This window comes from Cynocephalus volans, chromosome 8, assembly GCF_027409185.1.
Source record: "Cynocephalus volans isolate mCynVol1 chromosome 8, mCynVol1.pri, whole genome shotgun sequence".
Taxonomy (NCBI): domain Eukaryota; kingdom Metazoa; phylum Chordata; class Mammalia; order Dermoptera; family Cynocephalidae; genus Cynocephalus; species Cynocephalus volans.
Window position 1 is genome coordinate 74,316,614 of NC_084467.1, and position 21,048 is coordinate 74,337,661.

At 38.9% G+C, this 21,048-nt stretch overlaps 1 protein-coding gene across 1 annotated transcript in view; it reads right to left on the minus strand.

Moving 5' to 3' along the window:
* MCOLN2 (mucolipin TRP cation channel 2) overlaps positions 1 to 21,048 on the minus strand; it is a 61,298-nt gene that overhangs the window by 24,843 nt on the left and 15,407 nt on the right. The window contains exons 2-7 of the mRNA XM_063106706.1: positions 20,711 to 20,870; positions 12,225 to 12,398; positions 9,505 to 9,658; positions 3,756 to 3,840; positions 3,555 to 3,651; positions 1,521 to 1,620 (exon numbers count right to left, since the gene is read on the minus strand). Coding sequence (XP_062962776.1) covers positions 1,521 to 1,620; positions 3,555 to 3,651; positions 3,756 to 3,840; positions 9,505 to 9,658; positions 12,225 to 12,398; positions 20,711 to 20,870 — 770 coding nt within the window. The remainder of the gene's footprint in view (positions 1 to 1,520; positions 1,621 to 3,554; positions 3,652 to 3,755; positions 3,841 to 9,504; positions 9,659 to 12,224; positions 12,399 to 20,710; positions 20,871 to 21,048) is intronic.

The window sequence follows — 21,048 nt, forward strand, 5'->3', positions numbered from 1 at the left end:
TTCCAAACTTCAGCTTTTTAAGCCTTTCACATCACATCATTTTATTTTAAATTTGTATTCTCCTAGTGATGGAATCTGGTTTCTTAGGACACAGCCCTCGGAGAAGCATATGTAAGTAAATTTTAGCGTTTTTACTCAGCAGTCTGTGAGGTTTGTGTTTCCCCTCATTGGCCACAGGAGGGAGCAAGAGCTCCTCTCTTCTGAGCAAAGGGCAAGGAAAAACACCTAATAGAGCGATGAGCCTGGTCAGTGAGGAAGGAAACAACTCGGTCTGACAACACATTTGACCAATTAACTCATTCTGTTATTTTGATCTTCATAATGACTATTCCAAATCACATTTTATATACGACAAAGGTTAGCTTTTTTTCACAAAAAATAGTTGCAACCTATACTTGGACTTGGAAAATAAGCAACTGACCTGTGCATGTCTGTCAGAGAGAGCGGTGTCCTGTCCGCTGGGGAATAGTAACCACTTACTGATAGAAACCAAAACTGTGTATGCTAATCAGAGGCTTAGACCAATTAACAGAACTACTGAAACCAAAATACAGAAACCATCAGGGCGTATTATACAACCTTTCAGCCCGCCACAAATCAGATCTAGTTTAAAACAAATCTAAAGTAGGAACCACAGGTATTTTACATTTTATTTTGTTCCGATAATCTGGTCAAGGGAAATTCACTTAAACAAAACCTGTAAATTAAAAAATAATGACCATCCGTCATTAACATCACCCCGACCCTTCCCTGAACAAACAGAACAGGTTCCTTGTAGCCCATTTTAAATGTGTATTAAGAGGTGTTTTTGAGCAATGACCGAGGAAATGACCCAGCATTTGCAGAAGCTGCAGTCTGGGCTCTGAAGAATCCTTCTCCACTGTCCAAGGCTCAGATCAAAGCATGCTTTCTCCAAGAATCACTTCTACATTACATTTCTCACTCTGCCCCAGTCAGATTTAACCTTTGCCTTCTTTCTGTTCATACCTTGTGCCTGTGTACCACTTGTTCCTATCCATAACATATTAGAGATTCTATCAGCATGACAGTCTCCCTCACGAAGGCAGTTTCTTTCTTTCCCATAGTGCCTAGCAAATAACGTCTCAACTCCTGTGCTCAGTGCTTTGCTTGGCATACTAACTCTTCTAATACTCAACATCATGGAAAGTTACTACTATTATTACCCTCATTTTACAGAGAAAGATACCGAGACAGAGAGATTAATTTGTCCAAGATCACAGGAATAGTAAACACAATTAAGACCCAAACCCAGGCAGTCTGGCTTCAGAGCCTGATCTCTTAACTACCTCTCCTAAGAGGTGTGTAATAAACATTCGCTGAATTAAATGAAAATGCAAAGCTTTGGGATATGCTTTGCAGAATCTAATGCTCAAAATGTGGTTTTCTGGAACACTTTCTTCCTATCACCACCCAAATAAACCATTTAAACACCCCAGATCCTAAAATAAAATGTTAAAATCATCCATAATCCACAATGGGCAAGTATACAGCATACTTACCAGATCCAAATATGTTCAAGTCTTTACATTCCTCAATGTTGGCATCACTGTCAAAATATATTTTAATTTTGCCACTGTGAGCTTTATTGTCAAAGGTAATCTGGGGACACAAATGCATAGAGAAGTTACAGCCCAGCAGAAAGTATGACTTATTAGATCAACTCTGCTCTAAAAAAGAAAAAAAAAAAAAAAATTAGTGGCATCCAGTGTACTGATCCAAAGAGAATTATACTGACGAAAATGTCCTCATCACAGGATTTCTTCATAACTTTGTATTAATAATAAAAAAAATTATGATCTGAAGGGTGAATACATGAAGTTCTGCTAAATCCCGGATTTCAGATTTCTGGTTCAGAGAAATCCTAGAGCAAAACAGTCCCAGGCACAAAAACCAGAATTCACCAATCTTTGACAAGAGAACACAATGACCTCATTTATTACTCTGAATGGAATTTAAAAGCATTTCTTTCAATTTAGTCCTTTGGGTATTAAATTCTAGGTTTTTAGTAGGCTGGAAATTATTTTTCTGTTTGCTTCAAGAGCTACATATAATGCTTTCAGAAACAACGAAGACTGTTCCTAGGCTGTGGGCTTCAGTTGTACACATTATGGAATTTAAATCAATCTTCCACATTATGGAATTTAAATCAATCATTTAAATCACTTAAAGCTTATAAGTGATATATGCCAAGTAATTCTTAGGGTGAACACATCAAGAAATCCAAAAAAATTCACAAAGAGCTTGGAGAGCTGAACGTGCAGATGATCAAACCTACATGCACCTGCACCTCTGAACATAAAAGCCAAGTTCCATGTAATCCAAGAACATCACTATGACTAAACCAGAGGTGGGAGAATTAAACCATATTGGCCTCATTTCCATAACTACGAGCTATGACTAAACCTCCACTCAGACTGGCACTCGAGTCTCTGTTTCCCCCAGGAGATCCCCTAAAATACTTCTCTCAAGCCTTTAGAATATTAAGCAGAGAACAAACAGAAGGCCAAAGAACAAAACAAAAATGAAGAGCCGAATTTTTTTTTAACTCACACTGCTGGCCATGTCATGACCAAGCCATCCGTGACCTTGTCTTTGTGGACCCCCCCCCCAATGCTCCACTCCTGCCTCTCTCCTTGTCCCCCCACATGCTCCCCATGCTCCTCTGGCCCACCCACCCCAGGGAGGCTAACCATGCTCTTCTCAGCTGAGATGTTCCTCCTTAACACACGGCACAATCTGCAGTTACTTTTATTTCTTTGTTTACTTGTTTTTCTATCTGTTTCCTCCACTAAGCTATAAGCTTCCTCAGGGCCACTAGGGCATAACAAAATGCTTGTGCATAGTAGGGACACATTAGGTATTTATTGATTGTTGTTGAATGAAGCACTCTTCTGAATTGCTAAAAGACAGTATGTACAACCTCTGGCCTCGTATTCAGGTTAGTCCCTTAGCAAACAAAAGGAAGGAAAGGAGGAAGGAAAAAGAAATTCCATGAAAGCGAAAAGCAGCTTACTCTCCCCACTAAAGTGGACAGTCTCTTCTACCACACATGCCGCCTCCCAAAATAAAAGGAAAAACTGCTCCTTTGCAAACTGGACTTCAGATCAAGGGGGCAATTTCTGCCTTGAGATTTGAAAACATCTGCTACAACATTTTCAAAGACCTTCCTTTGAAGCTGGGAAAAATACTATAGATACTTAAAATGCTTGTCATAAACATTTTTTTAAATGTCTTGGGAGAGTAGATCAGAGCCAATTTTGTAAACTCCTCTTTTTAACCCAGAAGTCTAGTTTTGAAAAGTTGGAAAGGGCTTGCTTTATCTTTAGAAGCACTGGTCTCTAGATCAACAATACCATAATGTACATTCAAAACTTAATTTTATTTTATTTTTGCAGTTGGCAGTAAAACTATTTTAAACACAACTGCATCTAACACATCTACTGGCTGATGTGTTTTATATTCTGCATCTACAGGTGTAGATGAAAGGTGTAGGGAAAAATAATAAAGTAGCTTAGTGAAACAAAGACACTTGCCATATTCCGAAAGACGTAACAGTCCGGTAACTCACGGGAATGAATTGTCTGTAGGTCAATACCTTTGAGGTGAAAGGAGATTTCAACTTGTAAGAGCCTAAATAAAACATATTAAAAAGTATGAATTATCATAGTCTTACCATACTACTCTACTTCCCTCACCCCTGTCTCCTGGGAAATGAGACTTAAAAATGTACTTACCGATAAAATTCCAGTCTGAGGAATGATGAGTTCCTCCAGTCCTGAGGGTTCCTGGCAAGGGCCTGAAGGTCTAAGTGAATGCAATCTCGGGAAATAAAAAAGAACAAGCGAGGGTTGTTTCTGGCAAGAATCAGAGGCTAAACACTAGTGGGCAAAAGTGTGATGAGAAGCAGAATACTTAGAGAGCTTCAAAGTATCTCTCCAGAAAATACTAATTACACAGGAAGAATAATAGTAACCTCACAGTTGAGAACCTGGCAGACACCACACTAACCCAGTGATCAAAGTTTTCATCACCAGTGATAAGATACATAGGCATCATGAGCCTCCTGATACGATGTACTGAGAAGGACACAACAGCACTTGTGCAGTATTCTTGCCAAAGGAACAGGCTGTTGCTGTCCCTTGAGCTGACTTTGAAATGGAAAAGTCAGAGCCTAGTGCAGTGCCTGGTACCCAGTAGGTGCTCAAGAACCTCAGGAGACTCAATGGCTAATTCTTTAAGAGTGTTTTCCCATAATTGCTACTCTTTATTTGCTTATTTATCCTTTCAACTAGAGGATAAGGTCTTTGAGAGCCGGAGCAGAACTATGTTGCACCTTGGTAAACACTCATTGCCTAGCATACAGCTGGCACTCAAAATATGTCCCAATAAATGGGACACACTTATGTTTAATGAAAATTAGGCATCCTGGGCCAAAAACAGGAATACAGAGCTGAACAGACAACTCAACAAGTAATTTAAGAAAGGTAGCTCTCAAAGCAGGTATCTCCCTGTGTTTGGCAAATGGAACATTAGAGTAAAGAAATGATTCAATGTTGGTTTTCCTGACTAGAGTTTCGTTAACACAGTGAGGGCAATTAATCAAAAGAAACTTGTTTTCAGGCAGGAAAAGACTGATGATAATAAAAATAGTAAAATCACACCAGGAGCTTACTCCATGCCAGGCACTGTGCTAGGGCTGTACATGTTCTCTCATTTAATGCATCGTCCTGTTTATTCCTCAAAGCAACCTTGTGAGATAGATACTACTGCTGCCATTTTACAGATAAACAAACCAAGACACAGAGAGGACAAGAAACTTTCTTAAGTTTACACAGCTAGCTGGTAGCTATCCAAAATTTTAATCCAGCTGTGCTTGGTTCCAGAGCCTGAGCTCCACCAGTACAGAGAAGGCTGACCTCTGAGCATACATTTCAGAAGTACATCCAAGTCCCAGGCTCCCTACCTGGCTCATTCATTCATCAGCATATATTTACTGAAAGCCAGGCACTGTGCTAGGTACCAAAGGTAAAGCAATGAATGAGACAGACAAGGTCACTGAATGCTTTTGTGGAGCTCACATTTTAGTATGGGGGTTAATCAATAAGTAAAAACTGTATACGAGATAATTTCACAGTGTGAACATACTGTGAAGACAGAGTAAAGTGATTGAGAATAACTAGGTGGGTAGCCCTATCTTAGGAAAGGTAGTTAGGGAACGACTCTGAGGTGCTGATGATGTTTGAACTGAAACCTGAGGGAAGAAAAAGAACCAGCTATGCATAGATCCAGGTAGAGTGCTCTAGGTAGGAAGAAAAGCAAGCACTAAGGCCCCCAGGCAAGGAAGACCTTGGCTTGTTCAACAGACAGAAAGGATGCTGGAACAGAGAAATGGGCACAAGAATAGGAGGGGCTTGGAGAGGCAGGTTGGTGGGTGGCCAGTTCCTACAGGGACTTGTGAATTTTATTCTAAATACAATGGGAAACCACTCATGGTTTTTATGCCAGGGAGTGATATGAATCAATTTACATGTTTAATAATATCGCTCTGGTTGCTGTGGGGCATGGCAGGGGATGGCAGAGGTAAGACCAGAAGCAGGGAGACCAGTCTAACGAAGAGAGGATAGGATCTTGGACTACAGTGGTGACGGTGGGAATGAAAAAATCAGCAAACTCATGTTTAAAACTTCAGCGACTGTGAATTTTAAAGTATTATACAAAAATGTTGGTACCATTATCGGAGATGAGGAAGTCTAAGAAAGAAGTAGGTTGGGCCACGAGTCGGGAGATGGGGGAGGTTTGAAGTGTTCTGTTTTGATACAGCAAGTTCGAAATACCTATCAGACAACAACACAGTGAGGTTGTTGAGTAGCCAGATGACTACATGAGGAGCCTGGAACTCGGGGAGAATTCAGGGTAGACATGTAAATGTGGGTGCCTGAGAGGAAGGGCATGACTTCTCAAAAGCTGAGAGTGGGCCCTGGTGCTCGGGTTAGGATTTAAACTGTGGCCTCAGCCCTGTGCTTCTTTGTAACACAAGGGTGAAAAGGAGTGAAAGGAAACCATACAAGGGGCTTTAAGATGTGGCAGCAAGAAGATGCGGGCATTCTGCTCTGGCACTTTTCTGTAGTTAGCGTCAGCTCCTGGGCACAGGGACACAAGAGACTGGAAACTAATGATGGCCAAAGAACTGGGTGAGAAAGAAGGAGAGGGAAGCACCTTGGCAGCTTCTGTAAGGGGATGATATTGGCAGGTACAGAAGGCTGAAGGCAGGAGGTGGTGGTGGACGGTGGGAGATGTGAGGAAGTCAGAAAGAAAAGAGGTCTGTCTATGTGAAGTCAAAGATCATTAGCCAGAGAGCACTGAACCAGTGCTTCAAACATTTAATGTTCATGAATCACATGGGGATCCTGTTAAGATGCACATTTGGATTCAGGAACTCTAGGGAGGGGCATGAGACTCTGCCTTTCTCACAGTCTCCCAGGTGATGCCCATGTTGCTGGTCTTTGAGTGGCAAAGACCTACCATCTCTAAATCATTGCACGACTTTAGTTGCCTAGCTTGACTGAACATCAATTTCCTCCCCTGTAAAATGACAGGCAAACATGATATTTAAAGTCCTTCTACCTCTAACATTATTATTCTAAAGTGAAGTAAAAAAAAATTAAATTAAACTTATCTGAGTAAATGACTACACTCTGAAAGAAGTAACATGTTCAAGATCTACTAGGATATTTCAAAAAGTTCATGGAAAAATCGAATTAAAAGATAATACAAATCCTTACATGAACTTTTTGAAGACTCCCTGTATGTGCTAGTGCTGTCTCAGGTCTTTTTCTCCTGTATTTCATTCACACTAAGATGAACATTTTTTCACTTTTAAACATCTCTAAAGCAGATGAGTCTTTAAAATGATTAATGGAATCTTAGATTCAGAGAAATGTGACAGAATCTTGTTAGTCAATTTCACACTATTGGCCTTATAAAAGTCTGTTTTGTTGCTCAAATTTTGTATTATTTTGTTTGTAGTCATAGAGTTACGCTTTATCTAAATACACTTTCAGAACTTTCAGAAATCTGGTGGCAGAAAACTGAGATTTTTTTTTTTTAAAGAATGGCAAAAGCCCTAAGTAAAACATCAAACCCCAAACAGAACAAACTGATGCCCAGAGTAAAAGCCTCGTCCCTCAAATGAATCTCACCTACAAAGCAGAATTCTCCAGCCAGTGAAATAATAATCCTCTTAGAGGAAAGGTAGATTAGACATGTTCTTAAAACAGTGGGAAGATGACAAAATGGTCATAATGTCTCATGCTGAGAACATGTGGAAAGAAGAACATAAGAAACTCCAAAAGTGTATTATAGAAAATGAAGCACTATATTAGAATGATAGCCACTTAATAATTGTGGTAAAAAAAAATTTTTTTTTTTAACAGGATTCATAACAGTCCTCCCAATGAGGCTGAACTGGAAAGCTACAGTTCTAGAGGCAGAAATGGGAGGTATACGTGCATTAGCATAAACTAAGGAAAACACTTAGCTTGATCTACACAATCAGTTGTGCAACTAAATATAACTTTACCCAGAAGGAAAGCTGGGCATATAGGCAGATCTCTGTCTGCACTGTGCACAATAAGGGATGATTCTCTTAATAGTGAAGATACTGTAAAATTAATGAGCAGTTTATCTAGAACAGCTTCTGCTAATTCACTTAAACTATAATGCCACACCAGTGCAATCAAACTCAATTCCTATTTATATCATCTGCAGGCTTCCCCCATGTGTCCAAGAAAAGAAGGTCTAAAATCCAGTATCAAGTGTTTTTAAAATCTTTTTACACCTTTTGAATAGATACATAGAAAGATTCTTTGAGAAGTTATACTTAATAAGTCAAAGAATACAATTAATCTGCTTAAGTAATCTCTCAAAGTCAAATTAATAACCAAATTTTTTCCATTTAGTTAGAAGTATTCCATATTCTGATAGAAAGGAAATGAACAAGGGCACCTCTGTCCAACGGTCAGGGAATAAATCCTGCTTTCTGGCACTGCCCGCCCTACCTAGCAACTGATATTGACTTTGGCCACAATTCTTTAATCAATTTTCCAAGGAAAATCAATTGAGAAAAACAGCATATGAATCACTGGCAAACAGTTGCATGGTGAATCCAATTTGAGTCATACAATTTTAAAAGGGCAAGTGACAGATGGCTTACTTGAAGCAGAGGGTGACTGGCCAAGCTTTCAGCCCCACCTATCAAGTTGTCCTATCCCAGGCATCACGCTGACCACCTCAGATAAAAGATTGAGAGTGAAACAGGATTAGTCCCTGTAGGTAGACTATCAAACAGATCTCAGGTTAGTAGAGCCTCCAGGGCAATAAGACCAGGGACATTTCAATGTTGCTGGCTATAGAACCAAGCAACTGTCCTCTAGATGGTCCGCGAAAGCAACCTGGGAGCCAGACACCACTACGGCCCCTGATGGTGCTGGTTTGGGGATATTTCTTTCAGAGTCAAGAGCATGGGACACATTTACTCACAGAGAGGTTTTGAACAGGCAGCCTGTGGAAACAGAAATAAAACCTCTGTTTTATAGGGGTGTTCTCCTGTTGTGTTACCAAGGCACCTCAAGATGAGACTATAGGAAATATGGTCAAATTAACTGAGCGATGCTCTCATTTTAATAAAACCATTCCAAATTTAAACTGCTACTAGAACTCCTACTCTTCAACTGTTGGCTACTTGAGGAGCCATGACTGATTAATCTTTGTAACCTCAGTATGTAAAACAGTGAGTGTGCTGGGCCTGATGGCTATACACCAAAGGTTTGTTGAATGAATGACAAAACCCTCAAAGTCTTAAGTCAAACACTTTGTATTTACGTATTGTGTGCTTTTAAATTCTTAACAGAATGGCACAAAACAATTCTACTTGATTAGCTATTAACTTTTTGGCAAGTGAGCTTCTAAAAGAGAAAACAAGTTATTAATCACGATTCACCTTTGAAGAGCATTTATATCTTTTACAAATGATAAAAACAAGGGGACTGGCCATTAGTTCAGTTGGTTAAAGTCTGGTGCTGACAACACCAAGGTCCAGGTTTCGATCCCTATACTGACCAGCTGCCAAAAAAAACCCCATTTAATTCATTTAATACACACAGACCCACTTTTTCAAAAAGCCTAATTGCCCTCTCATGGATGGCAAAACCTAAACCAACAGGAAACACCTGTGCATTTATTCCAAAACCAACAGTCTTGAGTCTTACCAAAGAGATTCACAAATGCTGTCCCTGTCCCAATCACCACAGATGCACAGTTTCCTGATCCAAAGTTCCTTGCAGGCAAATGTTAAAAGAGACAGCCTCAAACAGGTTAGTGCTCATGAAAGCAAAGTTGCTCCATTTGGTTTGCTAGCACATGAGGGCATTTTTGCTCTTACCACAGAAGATGATAAAGTCACATAGTGAAGTGATCACTGCATACCTATCTCAATGTCGCTGTCAATATTCAGTGTCTCATTAGAAGGAAACATGGTTCCCTTCTTGTAATGCTGCTTACAGATTTTTAAGCCAATTCTGTTGTCTTCATTTTCTCCATAACCAAGGGTCCCCAGGGAAATGTTCTTAAGATGGTGATACTATTAAAAAATAGTTAAAAACACATAATAGCTTTTAAAGGTCTGATCAGAAGTTATAGCTATGGAAAGCATTTTTAGCTTCTTTTTATTGTTTAAATCATGCCCTCAAGAATGTCCCAATTTAAAATACCACGAAGTAGCAGTCTTGTAGTAAAGAACTTTAATTTTGCTTAACTTGGTATTTCCCAAAATTATGTAACAGTATAATATACAATCTTTTTTCACCTAATACTTATAAACAGATCATAGCACATTTTCGGAAATTCTGATTTGGGCATACAATTTAAAAAGGTGTACTTTTATATATTTCTTAAGGCACTAAAAACACAAACTTTTAACACCTTTTATATTTTGTGAAAATAAATGAAAGAGCAAGTTTGTAAATTTTGGGGAAAGTATTAACTTGAGGCATGGTCTTAAGGGGTTGGGGGAGAACAGAATAGCTTTCCAAGCCCATAGACAACGATCTGCAACTATAAATTATTTTTTATGAAGACTGAAAACAGCCTTAGAAATTTTAAAACAAGTGATTTAAATATATAATCCTTTTATTAAAATCTGCTTTACCTGGGGAAAAAATAACGCAAAGCAAATTTCTCAGGTTGTGGAGGAACATACTGCCTCACAGAGCTCAAAACTAAAGCAAACGTGCTGGCAGAGGCTCCCATCTCACTCAGAGCCAAAGCCAAGGTCCTGCCTTCTCCCTCGACCTCACTGCCTGCTACTGTCCCTTGGCTCCACCCACCAAAGCCACACTGGTCTCCAGGCAGTTCCTGTAGCCTGACAGGCATACTTCTGCCTCTGGCCTTTACTGTTCCCTCTGCCTGGAACCCAAGATATCTGCCTGCTTGTTTCACTCCTTCAGGACTTAACTCAAAATTCACCACCTCAATGAGGCCTTCCCTCACCAAGCCACTGAAAATTACAAACATATATAAAAACATCACATTGTACATGACATATATAACAATATGTACAATTATTACTGGTCAATTAAAAATAAAATAGGATAAATAAAAATAAATGAGTAAAAAAGAAAAATAAAGACAAATTTTAAAGAAAGAAAACAAATATCCATCACCACATCTGGGAATTCCCCAAATCCTTCCCTGCTTTATTTCTTAGCAGTTGTCACTTTCAGACATGCCACCAAGGACCCCAGCCATCCACAACCCACAGCTTACATCAACACAGCTAACATCAGCTTACATTAACAAACTTTATTATTTGGCTATCTGTGCTAATGGGGCTTTACTAGCCCCCATATTCATTAATATGACTTTACTATTCCAGGAAACTTTTGCCCAGAAACATAAAATTTGCAAATAACTGCATTGTTTGTTTCAGGAACATTCAAAAAACTCATTAAAATTGATACCAATTTGAAGATTTAGTCTAAGTCCAAGACTCTTTGAAACTGTCCCCTCAACTCTCACTTTGCTGTGTCCACCAATTCTAAACTGTTATATCATGATCTTTACCCAATTCTAGTCAAGCTCCCCCAACAATGAAGGATCCCCTCCCCACCGAAGGCACTACTGAGACTGGTCAAGATAGCATCGCCCTGACCTCTATAAGCAATAAGCTCAACTTTGCTTATCAACATGTTTTTTGGGGTGGTGTCTTCAGGGAGCTAGCATCATATTTTACATTTCACCTATTTTTACTTGTCTAGGTCTCTCCTCTAGAATTAAGCTCTGTAAGAGCAGGGATTTTTTGTTTGTTTGTTTGGTTGGTTTTTTACTGCTGTATCCTCAGTGTCTAAAACAGTATTTGCGACATACTAGGTACTCAAACATTATTTATTTATTTGTTTGTTTGTTTATTTATTTATTTATTATTCTTTTTTAGCACCTGGCTGGTACTGAGCTAACCAACCAGCCCCTTGACTATTTATTGAATGAATGAATGAAAAAGAAAAAACAAAATAAAGAACCATTTCTCCCCCATAAATGGTTTCTTCAAGTCTACTAATCTGCTCCCTCATACATGTCTAAATACAACCATATCATTCTGGCCAGTTAGCTCAGCTGGTTAGAGCACAGCTTTGTAACACCAAGGTCATGAGTTCAGATCCCCTTGCCAGCCAGATGCCAAAATAATAATAATAATAGTAATAATAATAATAATAATAAACAACAAATAAAACAAATAAAATCTTGGAATAAATAAATAAATACAACCATATCACATTCCATATTCTTAATGCTGAGACATCAAAATTGAGACCACAGAATCTTAGATTTGGTATCAAATCTTCATCAAGCCTTCTTAGATTATAAATCTACTCTTAGCTATTTGATCTGGGGTAAAGTCATCTCCCAAAAGTAGAGGGTGTGAAGGGATAAATAAAAGTGGCAAATCTTAAAGAAAAATTCAAAATAGGCAAACTCTATTGTGTGAAAGTGTAGTTTCAGAAATAGCAATAAACATTTTTTAGCAGACTTATGCAAAATTTACATTAGAATATTTTAATATACATATACTTTTTGTTTGTTTCCTAAGACAATAAAGTCAATTATCAATATATTCTTAAAGTATATGTCATTCACAACAAAGCACTTGCCTGATTAATAGCAAAAAAGATGCTCTCATAGGCGTCCTCTTGGGTATATACACTGCAACTGTAGTCATTCTCATCTATACCAGAATATCCCTTCAGAAACAAGTGCTTAAAAGCAACAGTGTTATCTTCTTTGAAAGCAACCACCAGCTGGTTACTTAAACCAAAACGAACAAGCTAGAAAAGAAAATCAAATAGGAATACATGAATTTTACCATTTATCAGGGGAGACAAATGCCTTCTTATTATCATCTACCTTCACCAGAAGAAAAATCTCAATTCTTTGGTTTATGGTAATAGCATCAATGTCAAAAAACAAATCCCAAAGAAGAATAATGTCATTAAGCTACAGCAGCAATCCAAAGTAGCATTAAATTGGAAGAAATTACCACTTCCAATGACTAACCACTTCCAATGACTAACAACTGGCCTTTAATTAAGAAAGAATCCAAGGGGCCGGCCCGTGGCTCACTCGGGAGAGCATGGTGCTGATAACACCAAGGCCACGGGTTCGGATCCCTATATAGGGATGGCCGGTTAGCTCACTTGGGAGAGCGTGGTGCTGACAACACCAAGCCAAGGATTAAGATCCCCTTACCAGTCCTCTTTTAAAAAAAAAGAAAGAATCCAAATCAGCTAATTCTCAATGCATTTTCTTATACTTGGATTGCAAATTGTTTTCAAAATTGATTACTTAGTTAAGCAATACTTACATCTTGTTGGTTTAATATTTAGAAACATATATATTTTTTAGAATCACAACTATGTTTTGCATGTTTAAGAATGTTTTTGAAAAGTGGTCTATATAAGTTCTGACTCCAGCTAGACAGTAAAAGTTGTCAAAGGAATTCAATTAATTTAGCTCTGCAAGAATTCTTAGATTTACTCCTAAGAGTTTTCCCCACCAAGATCTACAGGATCAAAGCATATGAAAGAACAATAGGGCTCACTTCACCTATATTATGTCACACCCATGCATTGTCACCAAGTACCTACCTCCTTCTGAAAATGCCTACTTATTCTCCCTTATGTTGTATCCTAGCATGAGGTAAGGGACCCAAGGGCTCCCTTTACCAGGAATGAAAGTTTTCCTCTTGGAAGCCAATAAATGGGAGAAATTAGCCAGTACCAAAAGTTTACAAAAACCCAGGAAATTACACACACAGTTACACACACACCTGCAGTCATGCACACACATGTGCACACTCCACTCTTGCAGGTGTGCCCTTGCCCACTTGCACACTCTCTCACACATGCATACTCATTCACCCCCTCCCCTCCTACCCCACGCACACAGGCAGTGGTAGTGGTGAAGTCAATCCTCCATAAATCCCATCCCACACACCATTCCCCACCTCCCTAAGTGATCTCCTCAGCTGCCTTATAAAGCAATGAGACTGCAGAAAGTTTGCCTCAAGTTCTCGCCCAACTAAGTCACCAAAGCATTTTGAGACTGCTTCTTCATGTGTAAAACAAGCAAGTTTAACTAGATGACCCTGAGAGTTCCATCATTTGTTGTCATTTCATGGTTCAATATGATACATCTGAACAATAATATACAAGATATCAGTTATGAATAATTCAGATAAAAATAATGTTAATTTGCATATGCAAGCAGGCAATAAGGGTTTTTTTAGTGGTTTATATTTTTTAGCTTTTACATTTTGTCTGACTTTTTTTTTAAGACTGAATAATTTTAAATAATAGCTACCATTTATTTTTCAGTAATATTATATGCCAGGCGCTGTACTAACTGCTTTACACACATTATCTCATTTACCACCACAATCACCCTATGAAAATATTATTACTGTTCTCTCCATTTTACATGTGTGGAAACTGAGATTTAAATTCCCCCAAGTCACCTAACTAGAATGGAAGCCAGGTTTAACTCCAAAGTCATCTTTATTATGCTGTACAAACAACTTCCTTCTGCTGGAAAACTATCTTTGAGCCACTTATAAAAAAGAATTTAAGTGCTAGCCTTTTAGAATATGAAAGGCAAACTATCGATTGAGAATATACATAGATGACATTCATCAGCCTTTAAAACTCACCATGTTACATTCCTCAAATACCAGGTCAAAAGATTGAGCAATTGCTAAAACCCAGCTATTCTAAGAAAAACATCAGATAAGAAGCCCCACATCATTCAACTTGTGCTGAAAATTAAGCAACAAAAGGTTAAAAGTTCTTCTAAGCATGTGACATCTGTCATTGGTTCCTATAGGAGATGCCAGAAAAGGTCACTGTTGCTCTTTGAGAGCTAAAAAAGTAAACCAGGGAACCAACACACTCATGATTGTTTCAAGGTTTAATTAAAAATACTTATACACTTGTGGAAAAACTGATACATGCATACATAAATTCTTCAAAGTTTGCTAAGTGTTAACTCTGTGCTGAGCTGGGATACAATGTGGTTAACATAAACACTGCATGGTGTTGAATAATAAGTCTTATCTACTGAGTACCAGGCATTATGCTAAAACTTTTAAATTATTATTTTTTATTTAATTCCCCAGTAACCTATGAGGAAGTTATTACATTAGGCTCTACAAGTACAGGGATTTTTTTTTTCTTTTTTCCCTACTGCTATATACTCAGAAAATGAAATAGTGCCCATCACAATGTCAGAGCCAAATACTTAATCAGTGGTAAATGTAGTCCTATTTTATTTATATATATGTGTGCAACCTGAAGGCAAGTAATTTATCCAAGTTGGAACATTTAGAAAGTGTCAGAGTGAGTATCTTAACCCAAGTCTATTGGACTCCAGAGACTATTCATTCTCTTGACCACTTGGCTGTACCCACCTCTCACACTGAAATGCTGTCAACTTAACTCTAGAAGCAGGGATAGTAGACCCATTCTCCCCACACTCATAGTGATGCCAAAAAACACAAAAATATATGAATATGAAATGAATGAATTGCTCAAGAAAGTGGCATGCAATTTGCTGGTATTTGAAGCCACCACCTTATTTAAACTCCAAGCTCATCAACTCATTTGGGAATGAGAGAGCATGGAGTTGTAATCTGTACTTGGAACCACCCCTGGCATAAGAAACAAAAAATTTCCTCTATTCTATTGTTTGTAGAATAAGCCAAGATCCACATGTATGACACAGCATCAGGGAAGGGTTAGGATTTTCAAAGCATCCCTTAAGGGAGACGAACCCTGCAGAGAAAACTGCAAAGTTCTTTTCTTGCTATGACAGAATCAAACACTACCTGCAGAGCAAGAGTAAGGGATGATGGTATTGGCCAAATGACTGCATTTTTAAAAAGCAGTTAATAGCAAAATGCATCCTAGTCCCAATAACTAGATCTTAAGATGTGCTAAGAATATGACACAAGACAGAAAAAATAATTACTCATTGTGTATAGTCTGGCAAAGATTGTAAATTTAAGAACTTGTTATGTAATCAGTGTAGGAGAAAATATTCTGTACCAGGTAAAAACAAGATACCACTCAATTATGTACCAAGAATATGGGAGGGAAAGAGTAAAACTAGCACAAGAATGTAGACACCTCCCTCAAGATTATAAATTACTGTAGAATGCAGAGTAGGAATGTTTTTAAAAAGTATCCTTCTCATTAACCCTGATAAAATGCCACCCACCCCATTAGACTTGAGGATGGAGCACTAAAAGAGACAGAAAAAGAAAAGGGAGAAAAAGAGGGATTTGATGGAAGGAAAGGTATTCAAAAAGTCTGTTCTAAATAGATATTACTCAAGCAGCAAAACTTATTAGAATGATACTATGAGAAACAAAAGCTTAATCCCTCCCAATTTTATTAGGGGAGACATGATATATCTATACAAAAAGTAAATTGGTTCCTAGAAATACTTTATTATTAAAGGTAAAATTAGTGATGTAGACAGCAAGGAGTACTATGAAAAACCATATTCTAACTGGACAGGCAAGGCTGGTGTGGGAGATGGGACTTCAAAGAACACCTACCTGCAAGGTGCTCTAGATTTGGGGGGAACAAACAGGGCATGGATGAGAATTACTAGGTTGGTCCATCTGGCTGGGATTTGGGTAGGAAAGAGTAGATAAAAACTTGTTGGAAAGACAAGTTGAAGCAGACAATGGAAATGTATGAATTCCAGGCTAGAAATTTTTCTTCTGTGGAAAGTAGGGTTCTACAGAAGTATGGCACAATAAAGGCTATTCTAAGAATCATTAATTGGATACTAATGTTGAGTAGACTGGCATGTTTGTGGACAAGAAAGGTAGGCACAAGACAAAGACTAGAAACAGCCTAGTTAACTTATCTATAATCCTAGACTGCAAACTCTGAGGAGAGGACCTATATCTACAATAGAAACTGTATGAGAATAGAGTGCAGCCTCCAGAGTCAGATTGCCTGGGCTCAATCCCAGCTCTGCCACTCACCCACTGAATGGCTGTAAGCAAATCACTTGCCCCAGTTTCTTCATCTGAGAAAGGGGATTATAACTGAACCTTCTTCACAGGGTTGCAGTGAGGAAAAAATGAATTAACATACATAAAACATTTATTGTGCCTGGCCCATGGCAAACACTATGTTAAGTGTCAGCTGCCAGCAGCAGAGGTAATGTTTTACAGACTTATTCCCAACAGAATGCCAGCATATGAGATGTTCCATATATACTTATAATTAACTAGCAAGATAAGAGTCTGTGCTAGAGAGAAGACGGTAAGTATGGAAAAACATAAATAGATCCAGTTTTGAAGGAAGAATCAATGGGATTTAGTAGGTGCTATGGGTGAAATGTGTCCCCCAAAAGTTCATGTATTGGAAACTTGACCCTCATTATAACAATGTTAAGAGGATGGGAAATCCAATTATAGTATTTGAAAGGTGGGGCATATAAGAGGTTGGATCATGAAGACTGTACCCTCGTGAATGGATTAACCCATTCATAAAGTAACGGACTAATGGCTTAGTGGGCTATCAGGGAGTGGTTATGATGGCTTTATAAGGAGAGCAAGGGAGCACATGAGCTCTTTTGCTCTTTCCATTCTCACCATGTGATACCTGCATTGCCATGGGACTCTGTATGGAGCCCCACCAAGAAGAAGGCCCTTACTAGATGTACCCCCCGGACCATGAATTTCTCAGCTTCCAAAATTGTAAGAAATAAATTTCACCGAGTAATTTCATTTTCTTTATAAATTACCCAGTTTCAGGTATTCTGTTACAAGCAACAGAAAACAGACTAATACAGAAAATTGGTACCAGGAGTGCAGTGTTGCCAGTAATGAATACCTGAAAACATAAAAGCATCTTTGGAACTGAGTGACGGACAGAAGCTGGAAGAATTTGGAGGAACAGGCTAGAAAAAGCCCTGATTCTAGTGAGGGCTTAGAAGACAAGATGACCAGGAAAAACTTAGAACTGGTTAAATGATGGTGACCAGAATGCTGATAGAAATATGGCCAGATAAAGACCATTCTGAGGAGGGCTCAGATGGAAATGATGAAGAGCTTATTGAAACTGGAGCAAAAGTCACCCTTGTTGTGAACTGGCAAAGAATTTGGCTGAATTGTGTCCATGCTGGACGGCTTTATAGAATGTGGAACTTAAAAGTGATGAACAAGGGTATTTGGTAGAAGAAATTTCGAGGCAGCAAAGCATTCAGATAGCTGCATGGATACTTCTAACAGGCTATGCTGAATTATGGCAGCAAAGGCAGACATAAAGCAGAAGTTATCATTAAAAGGAAAACAGAGGGTAAAAAATTGGAAAACTCTCAGTCTGGTCGTGTAAAAATTAAAAAGTGTGTTCAGGAGAGAAAAACAAAGGTGTAGCCTAGCAACCAGAGATGAGTTCAGAGAGAAGGGATCATCAAGAGAATGGAAGAAAAACCCTGAAGGCATTTCAGAGATCTTCGAGGCTGCCCCTACCATCACAGGCCCAGAGGCCTAGGGAGACAGAATGGCTTCTGGGAATAGGCCAGAGGTGCCCTCCATGGGCTCATTACCCAAGACCACCTTGGGAATCTGCTCCCTGCATTCCAGCATTGTCTCCTCAGGTACCCCAGCTAAATTGGCCCTAGGTGTTAAGTCTGCAGGCCGGCAGAACACAAGAGCTGTGGAGGTTTGGCAGCTTTGACCCCAATTTCAAAGGATGTATGGAAAAGCCAAGGACCCAGGAAGAGATTTGTCACAGGGGTGGAGTCACCACAGAGAGCCTCCAGTAGAGCAATGCCAAGTGGAAATGTGGGGTTAGAGTTGCAGCAGAGAATGCCCAGTGGAGCCATGGGAACAGGACTACCACTGAGACCCCAGAAATGTAGAGCTACCAGCATGCGACGCTAGCCTGGGAGAGCTAGAGCACAAGCTGAGCCCAGCAAACCCAGAGAGGCAGGGCTGCCCAAGGAGTTGGGGCCAAACCTCCATACCAGTGTGGAGAGAATGCCAGACATGGAGTCAAGAGAAATTATTCTCCAGCTTTAAGATTTAAGGCCTGCCCTGCTGAATTTCAGACATGCTTAGGACCTGTCACCCCTTCCTTTTAGTCTATTTCTCCCTTTTTGAACGGTAATATGTACCATATGCTTGTCCCACCATTGTATCTTGGAAGTAGATAACTTGTTTTGATTTCTTGGGCTCATAGATAAGACTGCAGACTTGGGACTTTTGAGCTGGTGCTGGAATAAGTTAAGACTTTGGGGCTATGGGGATGAAATGAATGTATTTCTGTGTGAGAAGGACATGAATTTTGGGGATCAGAGGCAGAATGTCATGGGTTAAATACATCCCCCCAAAGTTCATGTATTAGAAACTTGACCCCCATCATAACAGTATTAAGAGTGTGAGAAATCCAATTATAGTATATTTGAAAGGTAGGGGCTTTAAGAGGTAATTGGATAATGAGGACTATACACTCATGAATGGGTTAATCCATTCATGGAGTAATGGGCTGATGGTTTAATGGACTAGTAAGGAGTGGTTATGATGCTTTGTGAGCAGAGTGAGTGAGCACATTAACTTTTTTGCTCTTGCAGTTCTCATCATGTGATACCCTGCATTGCCATGGGACTCTGTACAGAGCCGCACCAAGAAGACCCTCACCAGATGTACCCTGGACCATGGACTTCCAAGCCTCCAATACTGTAAGAAATAAATTATCCAATTTCAGGTATTCTGCTATGAGTGACAGAAAACGGACTAATACAGTAGGTATGGTAAGTCAAAGATGGTTATGACATTTTATGCCTGGAAAAGTTAAAATTTCAGTAACATTAATAGATCAAAACATTTGAATGAAATGGGTTTAGCAGGAAAAGAAGTTAGGAAACGATTAAAATTAACCAAAGGACAAAAGGGGACTTTATTTCTTCTTCTTCCAAGTAATACTAATAATCCATCTATTTTTTAAGTTGCCAAAATTAAAACTTCAAAACCAAGAATGAAAAAAGCTAATAAGCACGCACATTTAACAGCATCCCTATATCCCAACCTTTTTTCTTTGAAGTAACTTGCTTTCCCCAAAACTTGATGAACTGGGATGGCATGTCATACAATGAAAACACCTCTTTGTGAACAAGGAATAAAGAAAGATGCAACTTCAGCTATGGCAGAAACCTCCTCTCCTTTCTAAAACTATATGGAAAGGGCTGGCCAGTTAGCTCAGTTGGTTAGAGTATGGTGTTGATAACAGCAAGGTTGAGGGTTCAGATCCCCTTACTGGCCAGCTGCCCTCAAAATAGGTAAATAAGTAAAACTATATGGAGGTATTTTTTTAAAGCACTTATTTTTGTTTAAGAAATAACATTTTAATATGCTTTTACATTGCTAATAGAATGATTATTGGCCAATAGAACCAAATATTCCAAATCAGTGCTGCTTTTAAAAGGGCACATATTTTCAATGTAGTTACCTACAGAGAAGCCTCTCCAAAACTGGTTTAGCACCACAGGCCCAAAAACTAGATGACAACTCTAATGGCTGTTCTGAGACTGGTGATAAAGTACTCAACAATATGAATTTACAAAGAGGTCCCAATGTAGCTTTTATACACTCCTGATAGTGCCTGGGGGTTACTACTTACTTAGAGCACATTGCTACTGATAAGGGGAAGCTTAGCATTCTGTAAGTCTGAAGAAAACAAAAGTGTAGATTTCAAAAGTATATCTGAATGAAGTGTATTTGAATAAAGTTGATGGATTTCAAGAACATAAATCACTTTGGATTGACAGCCTTGGACAGCCCATGTGCCTCCCTCAGATACAGAAACTCTCTCATTACAGATCTACATTTATTTAGTATTTACAGAACCTGTGGAGAGATGACCTCATGACCTCTCACTAAAACAAGGTCATCTTCTAAACTGAACTTCAACCTACCAACTGCCCTCCACAGTCAACAGAATTTTACAGTTTTATGAACTTGGGTGTGGACTTTTCAAAACAGAAGTCAAGTACAGCACACAATACAGAAAACAGTTTCATTCTGGAGTAAGGAAAAACCGAACAAGATGATAATATAAATTACCTGTGTGGTGACCATGACTATTTTCAGAATCTGCAAACCCAGTTTCCATGGAATCTGGTGTCTGGCTCGGTATTTTTCACAGGGGTTCATGAAGTAAAACTTTAGGTCTTCTCTCAGACATTCTTCTTTCACCTCAGAATCAAGATGCGCCATCACATTTCTGCCACAGAAGATCAATTTTGAAGTACCGAGAACAGCCCGTCCCTCAAAAAGCTCCTGAATAAAACCCTCCATTCACATGCTTTACCTGCTTGTACAAACAAAACTCTCTCTCCAATCAGTGACTTCATTTTCTCTTTAGAAATCTGAAAATTATTCTGGACTCTCTATCACCTGCC